Below are 27,180 nucleotides of genomic sequence, written 5' to 3'. Positions count from 1 at the left end.
ATATATTTTATAATTTTTAAAATGTTTTTTAAAAGTTAAAAGGTAAAAAATGTCTTGGGATAAAACTGTTACAAGATTGCTCATTTTGGAAATGCTCTATAATGTTTTTAATCATACCCTTGATATTTGACATGTAGCTTTTTCCAATTTTTCACTATTGCAAATGCTGCTCTCCTGAACATACTTGTGAGCAGGTCTTTCCTTACATTTCTGATTATTTCCTAAGGATAAATTCCTATAAGAATCATTTTTTCCAATTATTACCTTATCAATAGTATATGTATTAAAATTTTCTTAAATCTCTTCTGATCTAATAAATGAAAACTAACATCTTAATAATTTTGGATTTCTTTGGTTATTGTGAGATTAAATATTTTCTAATATAGTTATCAGCTCTTTATATATTTATGTAATAAACTGTCATACTTATCCTTTGTCCATTGTTTTTTGGGCATTTTAAGACAATTTTACGTGTTTTTGTTTTTGTTTTTGAGATTGGGTCTCACTGTGTCAGCCAGGATGAGTGCAATGGTGCAACCATGGCTCACTGCAGTCTTGACCTCCCCAGGCTCAAGTGAACCTCCCACCTCAGCCTCCTGAATACCTGGTACTAAAGGAGTGTGCCACCATGCCCAGCTAATTCAAAAAATTTGTTGTTGAGCCAGGGTCTCACTTTGTTACCAAGGCTGGTCTCACTCCTGGGCTCAAGCAATCCTCCTGCCTCAGTCTCCTAAAGTGCTGAGCTTACAGGTATGAGTCACTGTGCCTGGCAGTTTTAAGTTTTGGGGCGGTGGGTTTTGCAGATGGATCTCACTCTGTGGCCCAGGCTGCAGTGGCATGATCACTGCAGCCTCGACCTCCCAGGCTCAAGTGATCCTCCCATCTCAGCCTCTTAAGTATCTAGGACCACAGGTGTATACCATCGTGCTGTTTTTTTTTTTTTTATTTGTAGAAATGGGGTTTTGCCATGTTGCCCAGGCTGTTAAACTCTTTAAAAGGAAAAACTATTAACACGTTGCCTATTTGTGTTATAATACCTTATTATAAGGGTCCCCAACCCCCAGGGACACAGACTGGTACTGCTCCATGGCTTGTTAGGAACCAGGCCACACAGCAGGAGGAGGGCAGTGGGTGAACCAGCCCTACTGCCTGGGGTCCACCTCCAGTCAGATCAGCAGCAGCATCAGATTCTCATAGGACCGTGAACCTTATTGTGAACAGGGCATGCAAGGGATCTAGGTTGCCTGCTTCTTATGAGAATCTAACTAATGCCTGATGATTTGAGGTGGAACGGTTTCATCCCAAAACCATTCCCCTCAACTCCCCCAACCCCATGGAAAAACTGTCTTCCAAGAAACTGGTCCCTAGCGCCAAAAAGGTTAGGAACTACTGCTTTATTAGTTTTGCTTTTTATATGTAGAAGTATTCTTATGTGGTCAAATCTATTGACCTTTTTATAATTTCGTTCTTTTTAAGCTTAGAAATTGCTTACTTATCCAATGATAAGTTAAATATTACAATCTTATGTAAGAATGAGACATTTTATTTGTGGTTATATTTTTTCAGATTTTAGTATCAGATTATAATTACTTTCTCAAATATAGTAGCTTAATATACTTTTCTAAACTTGCATCAAATTATGTACTACAATTTGTTCAAGATATAATTTATTCCTTGAAAGTTTCAAAATACTCACCCAGGAAATCATCTTGTTTAAATTTTAGTTGCATCACTGTCAAATGTGATTCAACCTCTAGTTCATTCAGAATTAAATACTTCACTCTTTTAAATTCTGTTTTAATGACCCCTATTATGCAGGCTTGAAAGCATTCAGCTAGCCACTTTTTAAAGAATGGTCACTTTTAAAAAGAGATATTTTCCTCTTTTATACATGATATACCTATAATGTGCCGTACAAAAGCACATTACAAAGAGAATCCTTTACTAATGAAGTATTTGTTTCTGAAGTACTATTAAGGGCAATCAGTTAATCCATTTAATGTTTATAACATCCAGATTTTGTATCTATTTTATATATATTTCATATGTCTTAGGAAGATAAATACCACACTTCTATCTGTATATAACCCTCTGTCATAGGCTGAATTGTGTCCTCCAAAATTCCTATGTTGAAGTCGAACATCTGCTACCTCACAATGAGACTCTCTTTGGAGACAGGGCCTTTCAACAGGTGATTAAATTAAAATGAAGCCTTTGGTGTGTACCCTAATGCAATCTGACTATATCCTGATTAGAAGAGATTTGGGCACACAGAGACACCAGGGATGGCTACACACAAATAGAAAAGCATGTGAGGACCCAGTTAGAAGGCGGACACCTGCAAGCCAAGGAGAAAGGCCAGGAGAAACCAAATCTACTAACAACTCAATCTTGGACTTCAAGCCTCCAGAACTTCAACAAATAAATTTCTGTTTATACCACCAAGTCTTTAGGACTCTGTTATGGCAGCCCAGCAAACTAACACACCCTTTCTTTTTCACATACCCTCAGAATGCCCATGTTTGACTATTATAGCACTTTTGCAAGTCTTTGACAGAGCTTAATCAAAATTCAAGACTTTACCATAGAACCAAAAATTAAGAATAAGATTTTCCCAGTAAAAAATAATGTTAAATGGCAATCCAAAGGAGAAAGGACTGTCTTTTCAACAAATGGTGCTGGAAACACTGGACATCCACATGCCAAGAAGAAATTCATCTAGATACAGATCTCATACCTTTCATAAAAATTAGCTCAAAATAGATCAAAGACCTAAATGTAAAATGAAAACCTATAAAATCTCTTAGAAGATGACACAAGAGAAAATCTTAGCAACTTGGGTTTGTAGACTTTTTAGATACAATTCTAAAATTACGATCCATGAAAGAAAAAAATTTCGTTAAAATTAAAACTTCGTTAAAATTAAAAGTTCCTGCTCTGTGAAAGACAGCTAAGAGCATAAAAAGATAAGCTACAGAGTAGGGGGAAATAACTGCATAACACAACTTTGATAAAGGACTGGTATACAAAATATACAAAGAACTCTTAAAACACAACAATAAGAAATAACCCAGTTACAAAATGGGGTAGGAGTCTAACAGATAACTCACCAAAGGAGATATACAGATGGCAAATAAACACATGAGATGATTCTCAATGTCATTACATCATTAGGGATTGAAAATCAAAACAAGATACCACTACACGCCCACTGGAATGGCAAAAATTCAAAACACTGACAAGACCAAATTCTGGTGAGGATGTGCAGCAACCATAACCCTTATTCCTTGCTGATGGGCATGCAAACGATACAGTCATTTTGTAAGATAGGTTAACAGCTTCATACAAAGCTAAACGTAGGCTTACCAGATGATCCAGCAATTGCATTCCTAGATATTATATTTGCCCAAATGAGTGGGAAACTTATGTCTATGTAAGAACCTGCACACAATGTTTATAGCAGCTTTATTCATAATTGCCAAAAACTGGAAGCAACCAATATGTCCTTCAATAGGTGAATGGATAAACAAATTGCGGTACATACAACAGAATATTGTTCAGCTATATAAAGAAATGAGTTACTGAATCATGAAAAAACATGAAGGAACTTTAAGCCCATATGTTATAAAAGAAGCCAGTACAAAAAGACTACATACATACTGTATGATTCCAACAATAACAGAACTAGAGAGACAATAAAAAGATCAGTGGTTGTCAGGAGCTCAGGAGAAGACATGAGGAGGGAGGGGTAGGTGAAGCACAGGACATTTTTAGGGCAGTGCAACTATTCTGTGTGATCCTGTAATGATAAATATATGGTGTTATGCATTTGTCAAACCCATACAACTTTACAACATGATGAATAGTGAATCTTAACATATTTCACTAAATGATGGCTCAATATTGGCTCATCAAATGTTACAAAAGTACCATACTAAATCAAGATGTTAATAATAGTGAAACTGCGGTAGTGCAGAGAGGGGTATACAGGACTCTGTGTTTTCTGCATAATTTTTCTGTGAACCTAAAACTGCCCTAAAAATGGTCTATTAAAATACCTTAAAAATAAACTTAATACATTCTAACTATGAACAATCAAGCTTTTATCAGTAATTACTGGCAAATAAAGTACTTAATATAATACAATTTTCCAAATACCTATGCTTACCACCTAAGCACTAAAATTTATAACCTTAAAAATAGTTTTGCATAAGAATTTTCCTAAAAAGTATGTCTACTTCTCTATTTTGTATTAACAGAATCTTTTAAATATAATTTGACCCATTTGATTTGAACATCAATTATTAATACTATTATGTCAGGGAATATTGAGGTTTCAGGCCACTGCCAGAGTATATTGAGTTAGTAATTCTACTGATTCTTCCACTGTTTTCAGCTGCAAATTTTTAGTCCAACAGCTTTTAGCAGCCACCTACTTCATATTTCTCAATCTGCTATCTACTAAAAACAAGCTGAAATGAAAGTTTAAGGTAAAATTAGATGAACAGACTTATTAATAGTTTTTTATTTTAAATACAACTTTAAAAGGCCTTTGCATGAAAGTGTCCACTTAACTATAGTATATGGGCAGCCACAAGTGGTAACTATTCCTTCCTGGCTCACAAAGCATTTATTTTTTATTTCTAGTTTCACGCCAGTATTGAGGTAAAAGGAAGTCTTAATGTCATGTAAGGGCAGGCACTTTCACTTGAATTCAATGTGGCATATTTTTAAAGTCTTCCTACTACATAGTCACATATTTTCTTCTTCAAAGGTTTCTTTTCATTCTCTCTTTCTGCTGTCTTGATTTCCCCTCTGCAATTCCAACACCTCCTCCACCCTCCATCTTTTTGTCTTACCTCTTGAATTTTAAGGTTCATTTTACGTTTTGTGGTCTTCAGTTCCTCTTCAACAATGGCTGCATTCTTCTAAAAGTAGAAGGAGAAAAGATTCTAAATAATCTGAAATGACAGGAAGAAATTGTCTATCGGTATATCAGATCAAATCAGGTTTTTTTCTGGCAACCTATAAATGCTATTTTTAATATGGTTATAAATACTCTTTGTTATAAGTCTGAAGTAATTATTACCATGAGTTATTTAACAGGAAAGCTATTTTATTACTTTGATACATGATTTCTATAATTTCCTCTTTTATATCATAAACAGTGATTAATTGCACCCACCTCCTATATAAAATTCAATAATTAGAGGTCAATCTGGTAATTGACAGGCATTTTACTTACAGGATATATTCTTAATTTTTTAAAGAATTCTGTTTTTTCCAGCTTCAAACATTATTCGTGCTTACAAGCGGAGGATGAAAAACACAGCTTTCCCTACTTATTCTTTTTTATTAAGATAAATGGCACCACAATCTCAGATGTAAAACCTCAGAACCATCTTTGCCTTCTTTACTGCCTTCAGTCCTTCCCAGCACCATATTCTAGCATATCTTTTTTTTTTTTACAGAACATTTCTCTTTCCTTTCAAAATGCCACAACCCTAGATCAGACCTAATTTGGCTCACGCCTCAAATAATGCTATGGATTCCTAATTGGTTTCCCTGCCTCCAATTTCTCTCCCTATATATTGTTAAATTTGTTTTCCTGTTTTCATTATGTCACTTCCATATCAAAAATCTTAATCACTCCCCATAGGATCAACCCCAACTACTAATTATTCCTGATTTTCAGATGCTCTATAATGTCACTGCTAGCTAATATCCAACTTATTTCCCACAAACAAATCCTCACTCTTGTAAGGCTAGTTTATAGATTTCTCCTAGCTGTACCCAGTAGAAAGACCCAGTTTCAAACCTGGGTAACAAGAAGACAACAGGCATGTGTGATCTTGGACAAGTGACTTAGCCCAGGGACCCAGTACTATCATTGCTAAAAAATGGGGACAATAATATCCTATTCACCCAAGATTTTGCAAAGATTAAACAAAATAACACATTGAACATCTATTACATTGCCTAGCCCATGAAGGGAGAACAACACTGTTAGTTTCTTTTCCAAGTAGTCCTTATTCTTTGCTGCCTCTGCGTGTGCTCCTTGAAATGTCCTCACCCCTATACTTTGCTTCTAAAGGTCCTATCCCTTCCCTGAAGCCTGCCTAATCTATTCCAGATAGGGCATCCTCACCCTCTCAAACATGTCTGAACACAAAGCCCTTACTCGGCAATATTCACTTTTTGTCCTATACTATACTGTTCTGTAACACTTTCTATACTTATTTTTTCCTTTTTTAATTTTTCATGCTGTGGCGTGTTCTCCCAACTAGCATATGAGTTCCTGAAGAGCACAGGCTCCATCTCATACCTCTGGACCCACACAATCACTTGTATGGGGTAAGGGTTGTACAGTGCAAATCTAATAGGCCAAGAATCCTCAAATCAACATGCCAAATGTCAAATGCCAAGAATCCTCATATCGACATCACCTATTTTTAAAAGTCAATGTCATAGGTCTGTTGCCTCCTCCAGCTAACACCTAACAGTGTGTTTACACTTCAGAACTCTTAGACTCAAACCTTTGTTTGCGAGGCAATCTCCAGGGTGGCAGTCAACCTTTGCACCTCATCTTGTGCCTTGTCTTCTTCCTCTTTTACAGCTCTCAGTTGCTGGCGCAAATTCATAACTTCAAGATGCAACAGCTTCAGGTCCTTAGAATGCTCTTCCTGTACTGTATTCAGTCGATCTTTCAGAAAAGCTACCAGAGAGCACAAGAGGGGCATCAAGCAGCAGAAAGAAGGTCAGTAAAGAAAATCAAGCACCTACACAGGACATTTCTGATGATTCTTATCTCTATACCTGTTTTCTGAGGATTCAAATCCTTTTCAGTTTGCAGCCGGAAGATGTTCATCTTCAAGGACTGAATGAGGCTTTCAAGACGACACATTCGATTTACCAGAAACTCACAGTTCTTCCATAAAATATCTGTTTTTCCTGCACAAATTGCTTCATTTTGGATAGGACTAATGACTTTCTGGCTGTCCAGGTCTTCTAAACAGTTTGGAGCCTCCAAATAGCCTCTGGGACAAAGATCCCAAAATAACAATATTATGCAATGCAATTTCTACTACAGTAATGCCCAAAACTGAGTCAATGTAACATTTCCAATAAGAATAATAATTGGAGCCCACCAACAGGGTGGGCTTCTGACTCTCCCTCCACGTAGGGACATGCTAATCAATTCCCTCCGAGAATTGATTAATTGACACAGATCAATTCCCTCTGAGGGAAAGTCAGAAACAAGTTGAGAGACTCTTCTGTATCTGGTAACTGAGAAAATATCCACATTGACTAGGTAGGAAAAGCTGAGGCAGACTCAGGTCCAAACCTCACCCCAGGCACTGTGCCATCCAATTAAGAAGGTATCCCAACACGTATTCTCTCCCTGAGGAGAGAAGGGTTTGGACTTCATATTTAGCACCCTAACTCTAAGATTCCCCACAGTATGGCTCTTAATTCACCTGCCTCTAAGAGCAGAAGCGGTTAGGCATACCCGAGTCTCCCTAGACCACAGAACAAAGAGGTGATTATACATGGGTGTGTAGGCACTTACAGAGGCTTCATCCCCCAGGATCAGGATAGAGAAGGGCCTGCAACTCAAAGCTCCCAGTTTCTGCCTGGAAGGAGTTTGCCAATGTACTCTGTCAACTGCTGCTGTTACCAGTTGAGTTTCACACAAGCCTGCATCAGGGAATTAACTGGGCTGACAAACATAACCTGTGGCAGCCTAAACAGGAGTTTGGCAGCCCCCAAGCCTATTCCCCTGGCTCACTCAGTCAATAACTACAGTCTACCAATTCCTCCTGGAAAAACTTTTTCCATGCATCAAGCGCCCCAACTTTTATAGCTTCTACTTGAGGGACTGCATTTTAAACCTTGTAGCTCTAGGGACAGAAAGGATTAGGAATACAAGAGTCTCATATGAGAATCTTCCCAAATCACAAAACTAAGAGGTGGTTTTAAACAGGAGTGCAAGCAGTTCCAGGGACTACACCTCTTGGAAGCAGTGCGGAGAAAGTGCTGAAACACACAGTTCTGTTTTTCACTAAAAAGGATTTCTCTGTACATTCTCCCAGTGAATACTTGATGGTCTGGCTTCTAACTAACTTGCATCAGGGAATTAACGGGGCAGGCAAACAATACACCTCTGGCAGCCTAAATGAGAGCTTGGTACTTGCCAAGACTTCTCCCCTAGCTTGCCCTAGCAATAACTCCAAGTCTATAGAGGCTTCCTAAAAGTAGTTTGTCCACTCATCAAGTGACATAACTTCTACAGCTCTCATACAAGGACTACCTCCTTAGCCACCCAGCTCTGGAAGCTGATTTGGCTGTGTATTTCCAAGTCTCTCTAGACCGCAGAAAACAAAAAGGTAGACATACAACGGGCCCACTCCCAGTGCCCATACCCTCAGAGGATGTAGTCTGAATGACTGTAGTATAGGTATTTGCCACAGAGCTTCTCCCTGGCTTAGAGTAGAGAGAGAGAAATGCCTGCCTTAGTGCAGATAGATAATGCCTGCTTTAGTGCAGTAAGGGATAAATACCTGCTCTCAGCTTCACCCTGAGGATAGAAGGAACTGGAACATGCATCTAATACTCTAACATTTTCAGCTGCATCTAGAGACCGTGGCTTCTGTCTTACTGCTCTCATGGTACTAACAAGACTCGGCACATCTTAATCTTCTGGGGCCACCAAAAACAGAAAAATCAGGTTGTACAAACACAGAGATTTGAGAGACACATTATAATTTCTGGCTGTACAAATTGGTAAGATCTCCTACATGAGGGCCAGTTTGACAAGACTGGGAGAGGTTACTGTCTTACTCAATGTACAGAAACCAACACAGAAAGTTTTTTAAAAAAATGAAGAAATAGGAAAGTATGTTCCAAATAAAAGAATAAGACAAATCTCCAGAAACCAATCCTACTGAAATGGAGATATGTGGTTTTTCCAAGAGGCAATTCAAAATAATGGTCATAAAGATGCTCGCCAAGGTCAGGAGAATAATGCAAGAACAAACAGAATTTCAACAAAAGACAGTAAGAAAGTATAAAAAATTACCCAACAAATCATATAGCTGAAGAATACAGTAAGAGAACTGAAAAAATTCAATAGAGGGGTTCAATGGCAGACTATATCAAGTGGAAGTGAATAAGTAAACCTGATGACAGGTCACTGATAATCATCCAATGTGAGGAGCAGAAAGAAAAAAAAATGAAAAGGAGTGAAGATAGCTTATGGAATTTATGAGATACCATCAACAGAACAATATGCCCATTATCAAAATTGCAGAAGGAAAAGTGAAAGGAATAGAAAACATATTCGAAGAAATAATAACAAAAAACTTACCGAGCCTGGGGAAGGCCATAGAAATCCAGATCCAAGAAACCCAAAGGACAACAAATAAGATAAATTCAGAGTTCCGCAGTCCCATACTTAGACACTCATATAGTTTGGATGTTTGTTCCCTCCGAATCTCATGTTGAAATGTGATCCCCATTGCTGGAGGTAGGGCCTAGTGGGAGCTATCTGGGTCATGGGGCAGCTCACTCATGAATGGCTTGGCAGTGAGTGAGTTCTCACTTTTTGTTCACAGAAGAGCTGGCTATCTAAAGGAGCCTGGCATCTCATCCTCTTTCTCTCACTTCCTCTCTCACCATGTGACTCGCCTGCTCCCCCTTGGCCTTCCACCATGATTGTAAGCTTCCTGAGGCCCTCATCAGAAGGTAAACAGATGCTGGTGCCATGCTTTTTAGCCTGCAGAACTATAAGCCAAATATACGTCTTTTCTTTATAAATTACCCAGCCTTAAGTATTCCTTTATAAGAAACACAAAATAGATTAACACAGAAAGTTGGAAACAAATAGTGAGGCATTGCTATAAAGGTACTTGAAAATGTAAAAGCAGCTTTGGAACTGGGTAATGGGCAGAGATTGGAAGAGTTTGGGGGGCTCAGAAGAAAACAGGAAAACGAGGGAAAGCAGAACTTCTCAGAGACTTAAGTAGTTGTGATGAAAATGCCAACAGAAATATAGATAGAGGACACGCTGCTGAGGTCTCAGATGAAAGAAATATAGACAGAGGACAGGCTGATGAGGTCTCAGATGAAAATGAGGAAGTTATTGGAAAATAGAGTAAAGGTGACCCATGTGACACCCTAGCAAAGAACTTGGCTGCAATGTGTCAATGTGTCCATGCCCTTAGGGATCTGAGTGATGTCAGGCCGGGCGTGGTGGCTCAAGCCTGTAATCCCAGCACTTTGGGAGGCCGAGACGGGTGGATCACGAGGTCAGGAGATCGAGACCATCCTGGCTAACACGGTGAAACCCCATCTCTACTAAAAAATACAAAAAACTAGCCGGGCGAGGTGGCGGGCGCCTGTAGTCCCAGCTACTCAGGAGGCTGAGGCAGGAGAATGGCGTGAACCCAGGAGGCGGAGCTTGCAGTGAGCCGAGATCCGGCCACTGCACTCTAGCCTGGGCGACAGAGTGAGACTCCGTCTCAAAAAAAAAAAAAAAAAAAAAAAAAAAAAAAAAAAAAAAGTGATGTCCTAGGGTATCAAGCAGAAGAAATTTGTAAGCAGTAAAACGCTCCAGAAGTGACGTGGCTGCTTTTAACAGTCTACAATTAGATATAGGAGCAAAGAAATGACTTAAGGTTGAAACTTATATTGAAAATTGAAGCACAATATAAAAATTTGGAAAATTTACAGCCTAGCCATGTGGTGGAGAACAAAAGAACATTTTCAGGAAAGGAATTCAAGTGGCCTGTGGAGCAACCATTTGCTAGAGAGATTAGCATGACTAAAAGGAAGCCAGATGCTAATAGCCAACACAATGGGAAAAAGGCTCTGAAGGCATTTCAGAAATCTTTGAAGCAGCCCCTCTCATCACAGGCCCAGAGGCCTAGGATGAAAGAATGGTTTTGGGGACTGGGTGTCACTGCCCTGTACCACCTCAGGAGTGCTCCCCACATCCTGGCTGTTCCAGCTCTCACCAAGGCTCAAAGGGCCCCAAATATAGCACAGGCCACTGCTTCAGAGGATATAGGCCATAAGCCTTTGTAGTTTCCATGTGGTGCTAAGCTTGCAGGCATGCGGAATGCAAGAATGAAGGAGGTCTGGCAGCTTCCCACTGGATTTCAGAGGATGTATGAGAAAGTGTGGGTGCCCATGCAGAAGCTCTCTGCAAAGGCTCTGCTCCTACAACAGGCTTCTGTTAGGGCAGCACTGAAGGGAAATATGGGACTGGAGTCCCCACAAATGGCCCACCTGAGGGCACTGCTCAGGGGAGCTGTGGGAATGAACCCACCCTCCAGACCCTAGAAGGGCAGAGCCACTGGCAGCTTTCACCCTGAGCCTGTAAAAGCCATAGGCACTCAACTCCAACCCTTGAGAGCAGCCACGGGGGCTGCAACCTGCAAAGCCAGAGGGGCAGAGCTGCTCAAGGCTTTGCTAGCCCATCTGGCATACCAGTGTGCCCAGGATATGGGACACAGTCAAAGATCGTTTTTGAGCTTTAAACTGTGGGACCCACTGCTCCTTTCTTTTAGCCAATTTCTTCCTTTCGGAATGGGAATGTTTACCCCATGTTTGTACCACATTATATCTTGGAAGTAAATAACTTTCATTTTGTCTTACAGGTTCATAGGTGGAAAGAACTTGCCTTGAGTCTCAGATGAGACTTTAGAATTTAGATTTGGGACTTTTGAATTAATGCTGGAATAAGTTAAGCCTTTAGGGTACTATCGAGAAGGGATGATTATATTTTGCAGTATGAGAAGAACATGAGATTTGGGGGCCAAGGGTGGAATGACATAGTTTGGATGTCTGTCCCCTCCAAATCTCATGTTGAAATGTGATCTCCATTGTTGGAGGTAGGGCCTGGTGGGAGCTGTTAGGTCATGGGGGCAGATCCCTCATGAATGGCTTGGTGCCCTTCCCATGGTAATGAGTGACTTCTCACTCTGTTAGTTCACACTGGTTGTTTAAAGGGGCCTGGCACCTCCTCCTCTCTCTCCCTCCCTCTCTCACCATGTGACTCACCTACTCCGCCTTTGCCTTCCACCATGATTGTAATCTTCCTGAGGCCTCAACAGAAGTTGAGTAGTTGCTGGCACCATGTTTTTACAGCCTGCAGAACTATGAACCAAATATATCTCTTTTCTTTATAAATTACCCAGTCTCAAGTATTCCTTTATAGCAATGCAGAATGGACCAATGCAGACACATTATCATCAAATTGTCAAAAGTTAAAGACAAAGATTTTTAAAAGCATCAAGGGAAAAGTAGCTTGTTACATACAAGAGAACCCATATTAGACTATCAATGAAGTTTTCAACAGAAACCTAGTAGGCAAGAAGAAAGTGGAATATATATTCAAAATCCCGAAAGAAAAATAAAACTGTCAGCCAAGGATACTATACTCAGCAATGCTATCTTTCAAAAACAAAGGAGCAATAAAGACTTTCTCAGACAAACAAAAGGTGAAGGAGTTTATTGCCACTACCTTACAAGAAAAGCTAAAGAAAGTTCTTCAAGCTGAAGGAAGAACAAAGCATAAAAACCACTAGTAAAAGCACTGTCAAATTCGAATCACTCTAATGCTGTAATAGCAGGTTATTGATCAATTATATCTCTAGTATACAGGTTAAAAGACAAAACTAATAAAAACAACTATAGCTACAATAATTTGCTAAGAGATACGCATTATAAACACATGTAATTTGTGACATTAAGAACATAAATAGTGGGAGCAGGGAGAGTGAAAGTGTGGAGTTCGGGCATGCAGTAAAAATTAAATTGTTATCACTTTAAAATAGCCTATTGTGTTTTTTTGCAATCCTCAGAATAACCACACAGCAAAATGAGAACACATTGGATAATCTAGAAGAAATGGATAAATTCCTAGAAACATGTAACCTACCAAGACTGAATAATGAAGAAACTGAAAATCTGAACAGGCCAATAAAGAGTAAGAAGATTGAATCAGTAATAAAAAGTTTCCTCCTATCAAATAAAAACCCAGTACCAGATGGCATTACTGCGAATTTCTACCAAACATTTAATGCAGAATACCAATTCTTTTCAAGCTGTCAAAAAACTGAAGGGAGGGAATACATCAAATTCATTTTCCAAGGTCGGCATTACCCTGAAATTAAAGGCAGACAAAGACACTAAAAGAAAAGAAAATTACAGGTAAATATTCCTGAACACAGACGCAAAAATTATCAATAAAAACATCAGTGGCTGGTACGGTGGTTCACGCCTGTAATCCCAGCACTGTGGAAGGCCGAGGTGGGCAGATCACGAGACCAGGAGTTTGAGACAAGCCTAACCAACATGGGGAAACCCCGTATTTGTTGAAAATACAAAAATTAGCCAGGCGTGGTGGCACATGCCTGTAATCCCAAATCCTCAGGAGGCTGAGGCAGGAGAATTGCTTGAACCTGGGAGGCAGAGGTTGCAGTGAGCCAAGACTGCACCACTGCACTCCAACCTGGGGGACACAGCAAGGCTCAGTCTCAAAAACAAACAAAACAAAAACAAACCAAAAAAACCACTACCAAACCATATTCCACAGTACAGTAAAAGGATCATTCACCACGATGAAATGAGATTCATCCCTGAGATGCAACAACAGTTCAACATGTGCAAATCAATAAATGTGATCTACTGTATTAATAGAATGAAGGATAAAAACTATATAATCATCTCAATAGATGCAGAGAAAGCATTTAACAAAATTCAATAGTTTCATAATAAAAACTCTCAACATCAAAGGTATAGAAGGAATGTACCTCAACATAATAAAGGCCATATATGATAAGCCTACAGCTAACATCATGCTCAATGGTGAGAAGTTGAAAGCTTCTGATCAGGACTGAGATAAGGATGACCATTCTTACCACTTCCATTCAATGCACTGTTTTAAGTCCTAGCCAAAGCAATTAGAAAAGAAAAAGAAATAAAAGAAATCCAAACAGGAAAGGAAGAAGTGAAATTGTCTCTTTTTGTTGAAGACATACAAAATCTTATGTACAGAAAACCCTAAAGACACTACCAAAAAACAATTACAATAAATGAATTCAGTAAAGTTGCAGGATACAAAATCAACATACAAAAAGTCGGTAGCATTTCTATCCACTAACAATGAACTATCTGAAAAAGAAATTAAGAAAATAATCCCATTTATAAGAGCATCAAAAAAAAAAAATACTGAGGAATAAGTTTAACCAAGGAGGTGAAAGATCTGTACAATGAAAACTCTAAAAGGCTGATGAAAGAAATTGAGTATGACACAAATACAGTAATGAGTTATGTAATGACAATGATACATTCTGAGATATGTGTTGTTAGGTGATTTTGTCATTGTACAAACATCATAGAGTATATTTACACAAACATAGATGCTATAGCCCACTCCATACCTAGGCTATATCTCCTGGGCTATAAACCGGTATAGCATGTTACTGTACCGAATACTGTAGGCAAATGTAAAACAATGGTAAGTATTTGTAGATCTAAACATTTCTACATAACAACACATATCTCAACAAAATATGATAGGCAGCCCAGAAATAAACCTATGCATTTATGGTCAATTGATTTTCAACAAAGGTGCCAAGAATACACAATGACTGAAGACAGTCTCTTCAATCAAGTACTAGGAAAACTGGCTATCCATATATAGAAGAATGAAATTGGGCCCTTATTTCACCCCATATACTAGAATCAACTTAGAATGGATTAAAGACAAATGTAAAACATAAGACCTGAAACTAAAACTACTAGAAGAAAACATAAGGGAAAACCTCTTTGACATTGGTCTCAGCAATGATTTCTTGGATATGACTCCCAAAGCACAGGCAACAAAAGCAAAAATAGACAAACAGGAATGCATCAAACTAAAAGGCTTCTGCACAGCAATGGAAACAATCAACAGAATGAAGAGACAGCTCACAGATTGGGAGAAGATATTTGCAAATCATACATCTGATAAAAGACTAATATTCAAAATATACAAGAAACTCAAACTACTCAATAATAAGAAAACAACCTTATTTTTTAAACATGGGCAAAAAACCAGAATAGACATTCCTCAAATGAAGACATACAAATGGCCAACAGATACATTAAAAAAAATACTCAACATCACAAATCATCAGGGAAATACAAATTAAAACCACGATGAGAAAACCTCACACCTGTTAGAATGGCTATTATAAAAAAGATGAAAGCTAACAAGTTGGCAAGGGTACTGAGAAAAGGGAATCCCCTGTACACAGTTGATGGGAATGTAAATTAGTATAGCCATTTTGGAGAACAGTATGGAGGGTCCCCAAAACACTAAAAGCAGAACTGTCATAGGATCCAGCAATCCCACTTCTGGATACACAACCTAAGGAATTGAAATCAGTATGTTAAAGGGATATATGCACTCCTGTGTTCACTGTAGCACTATTCACAATAGCCAAGATATAGAAACAACCTAAATGCCCATCAACAGGGAAATAAGCCAGGCATGGAAAAACAAATATGCATGATTTGACTTATATGTAAATCTTAAAAAATCAAACTCACAGAAGTAGAATGTAGAACAGTAGTTAACAAAGGCTGGGTAAAGGTGAGGAGGTAGACAGGGAAAGAAGAGATTGTTCATCAGAGTACAAAGCTCCAGTTTAAGAGGAGGTATAAGTTCTAGCGATCCACTGCAAAGTACATTGATTATAATTAATAATAATGTATTGCATATTTCAAAATTCTTAAAAGAGTAATTTTAAATCCTTTTGCCACAAGGAAATAAGTATGTGAGGTTATGGATATGTTAATTAGCCTGATTCAATAATTCTACAATGTATGCATGCATCATAGCATTACATTTTACCCCATAAATATATACAATTGTCAATTAAAAATAAACTATAAAAAAAGAAAAAAGAATAGACTCTTTAGTTAACAAGCATTTATTAACCATTCCAATTTTAAATATATTTCTTGTTATTAGGTAAAGATGAGACCAATGTGGGATAAATGAGGACCACTGACTTTTTAATTGTTGTTTATTTTAATATGGATTTTTCACAAACCTTTTCTTGTTATGTAGAAACAAGTGATACATAAAACATGTTAAATATTTAAGGTGTGATAATTAGGTACATAATTAAGTATGTCAAATTGTCCCTGTTTGCAGATGACATGACTGTATATTTAGAAAACACCATCGTCTCAGCCCAAAATCTCCTTAAGCTGATAAGCAACTTCAGCAAAGACTCAGGATACAAAATCAATGTGCAAAAATCACAAGCATTCTTATACACCAATAACTGACAGAGAGCCAAATCATTAATGAACTCCCATTCACAATAGCTTCAAAGAGAATAAAATACCTAGGAATCAAACTTACAAGGGATGTGAAGAACCTCTTCAAGGAGAACTACAAACCACTGCTCAGTGAAATAAAAGAGGACACAAACAAATGGAAGAACATACCATGCTCATGGATAGGAAGAATCAATATCATGAAAATAGCCATACTGCCCAAGGTAATTTATAGATTCAATGCCATCCCCATTAAGCTACCAATGACTTTCTTCACGGAATTGGAAAAAACTGCTTTAAACTTCATATGGAACCAAAAAAGACCCCGCATTGCCAAGACAATCCTAAGCCAAAAGAGCAAAGCTGGAGGCATCACGCTACCTGACTTCAAACTATACTACAAGGCTACAGTAACCAAAACAGCATGGTACTGGTACCAAAACAGAGATATAGACCAATGGAACAGAACAGAGCCCTCAGAAATAATACCACACATCTACAGCCATCTGATCTTTGACAAACCTGACAAAAACAAGAAATGGGGAAAGGATTCCCTATTTAATAAATGGTGCTGGGAAAATTAGCTAGCCATAAGTAGAAAGCTGAAACTAGATCCTTTCCTTACTCCTTATACAAAAATTAATTCAAGATGGATTAGAGAGTTAAATGTTAGACCTAAAACCATAAGAACCCTAGAAGACAAACTAGGTAATACCATTCAGGACATAGGCATGGGCAAGGACTTCATGTCTAAAACACCAAAAGCAATGGCAACAAAAGCCAAAATTGACAAATGCGATCTAATTAAACTAAAGAGCTTCTGCACGGCAAAAGAAACTACCATCAGAGTGAACAGGCAACCTACAGAATGGGAGAAAATTTTTAAAATCTACTTATCTGACAAAGGGCTAATATCCAGAACCTACAAAGATCTCAAACAAATTTACAAGAAAAAAAACAACCCCATCAAAAGTGGGAAAGGATATGAACAGACACTTCTCAAAAGAAGACATCTATACAGGCAACAGACTCATGAAAAAATGCTCATCACCACTCGCCATCAGAGAAACGAAAATCAAAACCACAATGAGATACCATCTCACACCAGTTAGAATGGCGATCATTAAAAAGTCAGGAAACAATAGGTGCTGGAGAGGATGTGGAGATACAGGAACACTGTTACGCTGTTGGTGGTACTGTAAACTAGTTCAACCATTGTGGAAAACAGTGTGGCAATTCCTCAAGGATCTAGAACTAGAAATACCATTTGACCCAGTCATCCCATTACTGGGTATATACCCAAAGGATTATAAGTCATGCTGCTATAAAGACACATGCACGCATGTGTTTATTGTGGCACTATTCACAATAGCAAAGACTTGGAATCAACCCAAATGTCCATCAGTGACAGACTGGATTAAGAAAATGTGGCACATATACACCATGGAATACTATGCAGCCATAAAAAAGGATGAGTTCGTGTCCTTTGTAGGGACTTGGATGCAGCTGGAAACCATCATTCTCAGCAAACTATCACAAGAACAGAAAACCAAACACCGCATGTTCTCACTCATGGGTGGGAATTGAACAATGAGATCACTTGGACACAGGAAGGGGAACATCACACACCAGGGCCTATTGTGGGGAGGGGGAGGGGGGACGGATAGCATTAGGAGATATACTTAATGTAAATGACAAGTTAATGGGTGCAGCACACCAACATGGCACATGTATACATATGTAACCTGCATGTTGTGCACATGTACCCTAGAACTTAAAGTATAATAAAAAATAAATAAATAAATAAAAATATGTTAAATATTTAAGGTGTGATAATTAGATACATAATACATGCATATAAAATATGTATGTATATATGTATATTTTATATGCATAAAAATGTTAATTCTATTATAGTGAACTAATTATTAAAGTCTGCATGGAGGCAATATATTCATGTTTTTAGAACATTTTTAAATTCATAATAAATATTCCTATTGTGTTACCAACATACTCAACATTTGAACCAAATTTAATCTTTAACTGCTAAAGGGTTACTTATTCCATGGGTGCTATACCAACTACATTGTGAATAAAGGGTTATTTATTCCATGGGTGCAATACCCACTATACTAATTTGATACCTTTCATGAGAGACACTCAGGAAATATATATGTAATTTTTAAAAAATCACACCAGTAAATTCTAAATTGGCTGCTTAAGCCCACAGATTCTGCAGGTCATTGATAATCCAACTTTTAATTACTTCTTTAGAGGCACTAGGGGAAAAAACAATTTTTTTTGAGTATCTCATTCTAAATTATAAAATTTTTAAAGACTTCAAAAACCTCTTTTAATTTACAATAAATATGGGAGAAGAAAATGACCAAATTAATGGCATGAAGCAACATTCTAGCTTTTAACCTTAATATGTCTCTATTTTAAAATAAGAACCAATCTTTTTTTATTACATGAAAACTTACATTTGTTTTTAATCAAGCAAACAGAATACCGAAGTTTGTATACCTAATTAACACATTTTAAGTATCTGTTTAGGAAAGAAGTGATAATAGCTCTAGCTCTACCACAGAATGACAACTCTTCATTTTGTAAATATTTTCTAAGTAATGCTCAAATGAAAATTATTTCCCAGTTCCTTTGCAAATATCCATCTCATCTGCCAAACTAATGTGACTTAATAAGCAGTGAGGCAAAATTCTTCAACCTACGGAGATCTAGTTCATTTTTGTTACCTTTTTTCACCAAAATCCAACATTATTAGGTCATCCCTCAGTGAACTGGTCTGTTCCTCAACTATTCGCATCCTTTGCTGAAGTACTGTGAATGTTTCAGAAGCTGTAGCGTTGATGTGGGTTGGAGAAAGGACCGGTCTGGACACTGTAGTTTCCATATGTACCTAAGAATACAGTCACAATCTTAGCGTGGTAGGTCCTATTATTGATCAAAAATAGTCACTGCCATTCCTGTGCCAGGATTAGGCATCACTGTCCTGTTGAACTCAGGAATGGTCATGTGTTCTGCTTTGGTCAATTAAATGTAGGTGGAAGTTATGAGCCAGCTTGTTCTTCACCATCTCTCTCTTTTCCCTCCCCCATGAGATGAGCAACATCCCAGGCAGGACTTTCTCCATGCACTAGGGTCCCAAGGTGACGATGACATCAAACAGACCCACAACCCATTCATGATATACAGTGTGGATGTCATGACATACAATAAACCTATGTTGTTGCAAGCCATTAAGATTGTTGAGTAGTTTATTTCATCATAATTTAGTCTATTCTATTTGCCACTATTGGTCACACACGAGGACCTATGACTTGCTGAGGGAATGGCTTTTATTATTAGCCATTTTCATCGTAACATTATTACCATTCAACCTTCTTGAAAAACATTCTATACTTGGACCTCTGTACAGTTGTCATAAAATAAATGATTTACCAACTATGTATCCTACATTGAAGCAACATTTTAAAAAATAACATGCAACCTTAACTTCAAGCAAAAGCAAAGACCTTTCTACAGCTATTGACATCAAATTTCCACAGGCTCCTCCCCCAAAACCCAATGAAAATAATAGTGAGAATACTCTTTCAAGACATTAGTGACAGAAGCAGAATTAGCTTATATGTGGTCCCAACGTGTAAATGAATCGTGTTCAATGACAAAGTAATTGATGAAAACTTTAAAAACATTTTCCTGACACTCCATCCTGTACAGACATTTCTCTACTAATCATGTTGTAAACCTCAGCCATTTCTAGTGATTGTGTTCGTATGGGAATGTGTTCACAAGGGTCCAACTTGGAATATCAGGAATATACCTTGTTACCACTTCCTACATAATCAGGTATCTCCCTGACCCTCACCTTCCTGGAAGTGAAAGGGGGGTCCACCTCATGTTCAAGTTGCTGAAGGTGGTCCCAGGACCCACGGCAAGAACTCATGAAGCGGGAGGACTGGTGGGAGCAAGAATCATGGTGGGGCTGAGCTTGCTATACCTGCTGAGGATGTTTCTTCATCCTGAAATAGCTCTCCAATTCACTTTCTATCTCTTCCCACAGGTCCCAGAAAATGGCCTTTCTATTTTTTTCTTTTTTGAGGCGGAGTCTTGCTCTGTCACCTAAGCTGGACTGAAATGGAGCAATCTCGGCTCACTGCAACCTCCACCTCCTGAGTTCAAGCAATCCTCCCACCTCAGCCTCCCGGGTAGCTGAGATTACAGGTGTGTGCCACCAGGCCCAGCTAATTTTTTTTTTTTTTTTTTTTTTTTGTATTTTTAGTAGAGACGGGGCTTCACCATGTTGGCCATGCTGGTCTCAAACTCCTGACCTCAAGTGATCCGCCAGCCTCAGTCTCCCAAAGTGGTGGCATTACAGGCATGAGCCATCACACCCAGCCTGTTTTTCTTTTTACTCTTATTATGGTGTTTCTGACCAGAATTTTTCTTTCATGCCCTACTGTGAAACAATGCATTTTTTGACACAAGCTTTTTGCATTCTTTAGATCTGCTGTTAAGTCAGCTTAATGACATGGGGTGAAAGAAGCTCCCTTCTATTAACTTTCTTTATTTTTTTTCAGTTCATTCCTGAAGGAAAGACAAAGACATGCAGATATTGATGCAGTCTCTGGACATACAAAGATTCAAAGTAGGGTTCATCTACATTTCTGGGAAAAAAAAAAAAAAAAACAGATGTGGAGACTCCTGGTAATGTTACCACATGAGCCAGTATAGTATTCCTCAAGTAGGAAAAGGAAGAGCCTCTGAGTAAGCCCATAGGGCTGGATCAGCTGCCATAAACCAGGGCTGGAATTGGGGGAGCCACCAACAGCACTGGATGGGGAAAAAATGGAGGGGTAACAATGGAGAAACACCTCCATACTATTTTCTGTCACCTGCTGTCCAGCTACTGACCTAGAGATAAATCAGGCCAAAGGTGGGGAGAAAAAGTAGGGAAAGGTTGGCTAATGGGGTGTGTGCAGACACAGCTCCTTTGTCCTCTCTCCAAAAGAAGCAGAAAAGCTCATGACCCCAGCCTCGCCTCAGCGGGCACACTCATGTGAATATTCTGGCCAAAGAGACTTTGGGCAGAAGTTTGCAAAAGGGCTCCTAGGCAGACTTTTGTTTTTCTAAATAAAAAGGAGAGAAAAGATGGCACCTGTCTTTTCCTACCCCCTTACAATTCCCAGAGCGTTCTATCAGTCAGGCATGCAGCACCTCACTCTCAAATACAAACAAAGAGCCAAGGATCACCAGGGTCTGATAAACACAAGGAAAAGACAGAGCACCTCAGACTAACATGACATTTGGGCAAAACCAGTAATCTTCAAACTCTGCTAATGTGAGATTTAAAACTTTTGTTTTTTTGTTTTAGTCACTTTCTTCTACATACGGTAGGCCCAGGCATTAGCTGGTGGAAAAACAAGTAGAACGAAGAAGTAAAAATGACAAGCAGTGCCAGAGCGGGGGAGGGAGAACGATTTCTGTGGCAATTTATTAGGCCCAGGTAGCCGGTTATAATATAGTCTTGGCCGGGTGCGGTGGCTCACGCCTGTAATCCCAGCACTTTGGGAGGCCGAGGCGGGCGGATCACAAGGTCAGGAGATCGAGACCACGGTGAAACCCCGTCTCTACTAAAAATACAAAAAATGAGCCGAGCGCGGTGGCGGGCGCCTGTATTCCCAGCTACTCGGGAGGCTGGGGCAGGAGAATGGCATGAACCCAGGAGGCGGAGCTTGCAGTGAGCCAGGATTGCGCCACTGCACTCCAGCTTGGGCGACAGAGCGAGACTCAGTCTAAAAAAAAAAAAAAAAAAAAATATATATATATATATAGAGAGAGAGAGAGTCTTGTCTATGTTCATTTATATCAAAAGCCAAGCACATAATACTAACATGCATATTGCAAAAGTCTATCTTTGGAAAAAAATATATAGGAAATGGAGAAGCTCCCCCACACAGTTTGAATAGGATGCAGATTCCCAACTAAAATTTTTTCATGTAATTGTTCAAATGTCTAGTTTTGTTGATATTTCCCTAAGGAACCTATGATCTGTATTAAATGCTTACATTCACTCTCCAGGACATGTGTACATTCAGCCATGAAAAAATGGCATATCATTTAAGTTGCTTCATTTGTTTTTAAAAAAAGGTCCAACGTGTCGTGGTAGGAATTTGGTTTGCATCCATACCCAGTGCCACCCGACCCTGCTCTACACTGAAGCTTCTCAGGCTTCCATAGAGAAAATATACTTTCAAAAAGGAGGAACCAACTTGCCCCAGTCTCTGAGGGGCAGGAAGTTTATAGAAAATTCACCCTAAGAAGGGGGAGATTGAAGTGACTGGGACACTGATTGATGGTAGGCAGGGGACAAAGCTTTTGAGTGAAACACATGGTGTTGTCCTTAAAATATCCTCTTAGTCAATCGCTGAGAATCCTGTTCAGGTCATCAAAGTTGCTGATGCAAAAATTAAGCCAATCTAGCCTTTGGGGATTTACTAAAAACAGATCTCATGGCCAGGCACAGTGGCTCATGCCTGTAGTCCCAGCATTTTTGAAAGGCCTATGTGGGAGGATCACTTGAGGCCGGGAGTTCCAGACCAGCCTGGCCCACATGGCAAGACCCTATTCTCTACCAAAAATGTTTAAAAATGAGCTGGGCATGGTGGCCTGTGCCTGTAGCCCTAGCTACTCGGGAGGCTGAGGCACAAGGATCACTTGAGCCCAGGAGGTAGAGGCTGCAGTGAGCTATGATTGTGCCACTGCACCCCAGCCTGGGTGACAAAGCAAGACCCTGTCTCTAAAAAAATAAAAATAAAAACAAGTCTCAGGGTTAGCTGAAAACCTTCCCTCCCAACCACCACCTCCACTTCCCACCATGGGAAAACAAAAACAAAACCAAACAATGCCAAGGTCAGGAGAGTCCTTGGAAGCAAGGGAGGGGGCAGTGATGGCTGAGTAGCAAGAAGACAGTCTTAAAGCCACCAGGCAGAGTCCCCAAGTATCTGGGAGGCTGTTAAAGTATGAGATAAGAACTTTCAATCCAGTAAATTAATCTACCACGTTGGGGCTTAAAGTTAGAGAAAGATTCTCATTTTCACTGCAGTTGCTCATATCCTTGTTTGTCCTCCCTATCTGGTATGCCCAAAGCAGGGATAGCAGAAATGCCACCCACACCCATACACACATAAATACACACACACTCTCCATTGGCCACTTGGCAGATCCTCATAAGTCATAGTTCTATGGCTCATAGTCTAAGAAGAACAGTCTTACATGAAAAGAATCTACCTCTACTGGCTGACATTCTAGCAAAGAGAAAACGGCTTTAACATATCTGTGCTTTGTTGTGTTTGAAAAGGAGCAAATATTGATTGCTGCCTTGAACCTAAGTCCTAATGCTTGATAGTAACAGCAATAAAAATACTGAGATATAAACTTTTAATTTTAAAAAAGTTCATTCATAACTAATTTCTATGCATATATCATTATCAAACTAATAGAATTCTGTCTTAATGTTTAGGGAGAAAATTTCCAAAGAGCTTCTAGGCAGGTAACCTTATGGAAAGCACGGCAAGAAAAAGACCCATGTCACAAGTAATATACTAGTAAAAGCCAGATGACTTTGAAAAGAGAACACTTGCTTCTGTGGACACAGGCTTCATTCCTACACCTGGCAATAGGTGCACACTGGCAAAAGCATATACAAGTATATGCCATTGGTTCCAAAATAACAGTCCAGGGAGTCAATGTTGTTTATCACAACCACTGGAAAATAATATGGTAACACTATCTTCATTCACTCACATCTAACAAACATTTCCTGAACATTTACCAAGAGCTAGACACTGTCATAGGCAATGGCGCGGGGCGTGGGCGGGGTAGAGCAGTCCCGACAAAACTCCCTGCCTTCGCGGAGCTCATATTCCAGTGAAGAAGACAGACAGTAAGTAAAATACACAGTCTGTTTATTGGTGATAAGTGCAAAGGAGGAAAATGAAATAGGAAAGAACGTGGGATGGAGGCTGCAGGGCAGGTTTTCATTTTAAGCAGTGTGGTCAAAGAAAGCCTCATAACATTTGAGCAAAGACCTGCTATATAGATATCAGAGGGCAGAAAGGCCCAGAAGACGGAAACAGCAAGTGCAAAGGCCTGAAGTTAGAAAGTCTGATGAGTTCACACACAATAATGACGTGGATTTGGCTGGAGAGGAAGGAGTAACACAGAGAACATTGAAAGATGAATTGAGATGGTAATAATAAAACCAGAATACGGCCGGGAGCAGTGGCTCACGCCTGTAATCTGAGCACCTTGGGAGGCCGAGGCGGGCGGATCACGAGGTCAAGAGATGGAGACCATCCTGGCTAACACGGTGAAACCTTGTCTCTACTAAAAATACAAAAAAAAAAAAAAAATAGCCAGGCGTGATGGCATGCGCCTGTAGCTACTCCCAGCTACTCAGGAGGCTGAAGCAGTAGAATGGCGTGAACCCAGGACGGGGAGCTTGCAGCGAGCTGAGATCGCGCCACTGCACTCCAGCCTGGGCGACTGAGCGAGACTGTCTCAAAGAAAAAATAAATAAATAAATCAGAATACACAGGGCCTTGAAGGCCAATGTAAAAGTCTGGCTTTTGCTGTCAGTGATTCTCAGAGCCACTGGGGGTCTATAGCTGAGGAATGCTATCTAATTTTCCTTTTAACTGGATCACTTTGACTCCCTCCCACTCGAAATGGTGGAAGAACAAGAGCAGAAGTAGAGATGCTGCTGGTCAGAACCAAGGTGACAGCAGTGGTATTCTTACTGTAAGAGAGGTTGGTAGCTAGATATACTTGAAAGACAGCTTTTGCTGATGCATTAGATATGAGATATGAGGGAAAGGAAAAAGCCAAGATTACTCCAAGGTTTTTGGCCTGGATGGTGCTATCACTGAGACTACAGAAACTTATTAAGGAAGAATCCGTTTTGTGGAAAAGATAGTAGTTTTTAAAATGTCAAATTTAAAACATGAAAGATACATTATTGAAATTGTGGATCTAAAGTTTGGGGATGAGGTGTGGACTGGAGATTAGTTTCTGAAGAGCTCAAGAAAACCATAAGGCGGGGTAACAGAGAACAGAAAGGATTAAAGGACCTAGTCCTGAGCACGTCAAGATTAACAAATTAGAAGCACGTGTGTGCGGGCATTTAGGGCAGACTAATAGAACTTCCCTAAAGTGGGGTCAAAATAGACACTTTTCTATCTTTAGAGCCCAGTACAGTGCCTGGGAAATTATGGGTGGTAAATAAACAGGAGACTACTTCGACAGGAACTTAACGAATGTCTATTCCGTTCTAGCAAAAGCGCCAGGTACTGCAGAAGCCGTAAAGAACAAGTGCAAATTCCTGACACCTATATTCTGGTAAGCAAGCCAGGCAGGATTAACTGGGGGTAAAAATCAAACATTAACGCCGAAATAGCCTTCCCAGGAACCTATTAACCTCCAACTTAACACATAAATAAAGGTGGTATTGGGCTTATCTGGAGGCTTCGGCGACTATCTCCCATACCTCAGCTGGAGCCAGGCCAATGCAAACTTCACTCCTAAATGGCTTTCATCAGCAGCCAACGCCGAAGCGCCTTAAATCAGGGCCCTGAGGTCCAGGGAGTGAGACTGGACTCCGTTAGGACAGGGAGAGGGCGCCAGGGAGTGGTGACTGTCCTTATCTGAGCCGACGCCTCTCCCCAACGAGCCTCCGACCACAGCTCACCCGCCCAGGGCCCGGCACCCTCACCCTACAGTCCATCTGTCCGCCTGAGGCTCCGTACTGCTACAGGCTGGCGGGTTTCCTTGAAACTAACACCGCGTTTTAAACCAACCCGCTCCCCGGCGCAGTAGCTCCGGTACGCAGGCGCACCCGTGGCAGGGCATGTCGGGAACTGTAGTTTTCCCGGCCCAGGAGGACCCTCCGCCCTGGGCGGGACCCAGGCCGGCATCCGGCGGCGCTCAGGGAATGCGTAGCGTCGTGAACCGAATGACGACAGGCTCCATTGTACTCTCGAGCGGGGCACGCCGGGATATGTAGTTTCTGGCCGCTGCCCTCCGGGAGGTCCTGTGCTATCTACTTCACAGTGACTTGTCTCTGCCTGGTGAACTCACGGTGTTCTGCTAATCTTGGTAAATACATACCCTACAGCAGAGTAACGAGCATAAAAATTAGTTAAAAATTCAGAGCTTAAGCATTCTTCTTGTTAAAGGAAAAATCATGTCCCTCTTCGTCCTCGCCCATGATGGCCGCATGGAGAGTAAAACACAGAAATGTGCTGTCTGGTCTTTCGTCTCTTCAGCATAAATTATTTCTTGCCCTGTCGACAAGTTAATAGGTATTTGTAAATTTGAGTGTTAAGTAGCTATGAAACGAAAAAGAGCATTGAACTGTCCCTGGTTTTTTTGGTGGTTTGTTTTTTTGAGATAGGGTCTTCCTCTGTGGCCCAGGGTGGATTACAGTGGTGCGATTTCTGCTCACTGCAGCCTCGACCTCCCGAGCTCAAGCGATCCTCTAATCTCAGCCTCCCCCATAGCTGGGACCACAGGCACGCGCCACCACGTCTGGCTAATTTTTGTATTTTTTCGTGGTGGCGGGGTTATCACCATATTGCTCAGGCTGGTCTGGAACTCCTGGGCTCAAGCCATCCGCCCACCTCGGCCTCCCAAAGTCCTGGGATTACAGGTGTGCATCACCACGCCAGCGTTTCTGAGTTGTTTTGCTTTAAGAATATGTATTCTCACTTAAGGGAAAGACTTCTATAGTGCAAAGACAACGCAGCTTTGCGTTTTGGTAGCTGG

At 40.0% G+C, this 27,180-nt stretch overlaps 1 protein-coding gene across 9 annotated transcripts in view; it reads right to left on the bottom strand.

The window, feature by feature from the left end:
* Positions 1-26,343, bottom strand: part of LOC105468166 (coiled-coil domain containing 150) — a 95,192-nt gene extending 68,849 nt beyond the window's left edge. For 2 of the 9 annotated variants that reach the window (XM_071073117.1, XM_011718214.2), the window contains exons 1-5: positions 26,214-26,330; positions 19,092-19,255; positions 6,817-7,037; positions 6,537-6,715; positions 4,860-4,928 (exon numbers count right to left, since the gene is read on the bottom strand). In XM_071073117.1, the coding sequence (XP_070929218.1) occupies positions 4,860-4,928; positions 6,537-6,715; positions 6,817-7,037; positions 19,092-19,255; positions 26,214-26,330 (750 nt within the window). Of the gene's footprint in view, positions 1-4,859; positions 4,962-6,536; positions 6,716-6,816; positions 7,038-19,091; positions 19,256-20,356; positions 20,429-25,903; positions 26,105-26,128 lie in introns of those variants that run through there. The other 7 variants (XM_011718212.2, XM_071073118.1, XM_011718215.2 and 4 more) reach the window with 6 other exon arrangements.
* Positions 26,344-27,180: the final 837 nt, after the last annotated feature.

Source organism: Macaca nemestrina, chromosome 11 (genome assembly GCF_043159975.1).
Source record: "Macaca nemestrina isolate mMacNem1 chromosome 11, mMacNem.hap1, whole genome shotgun sequence".
Taxonomy (NCBI): domain Eukaryota; kingdom Metazoa; phylum Chordata; class Mammalia; order Primates; family Cercopithecidae; genus Macaca; species Macaca nemestrina.
Note: the sequence above shows the minus strand (reverse complement) of the source record. Positions and strands in the feature narration are given on the sequence as shown.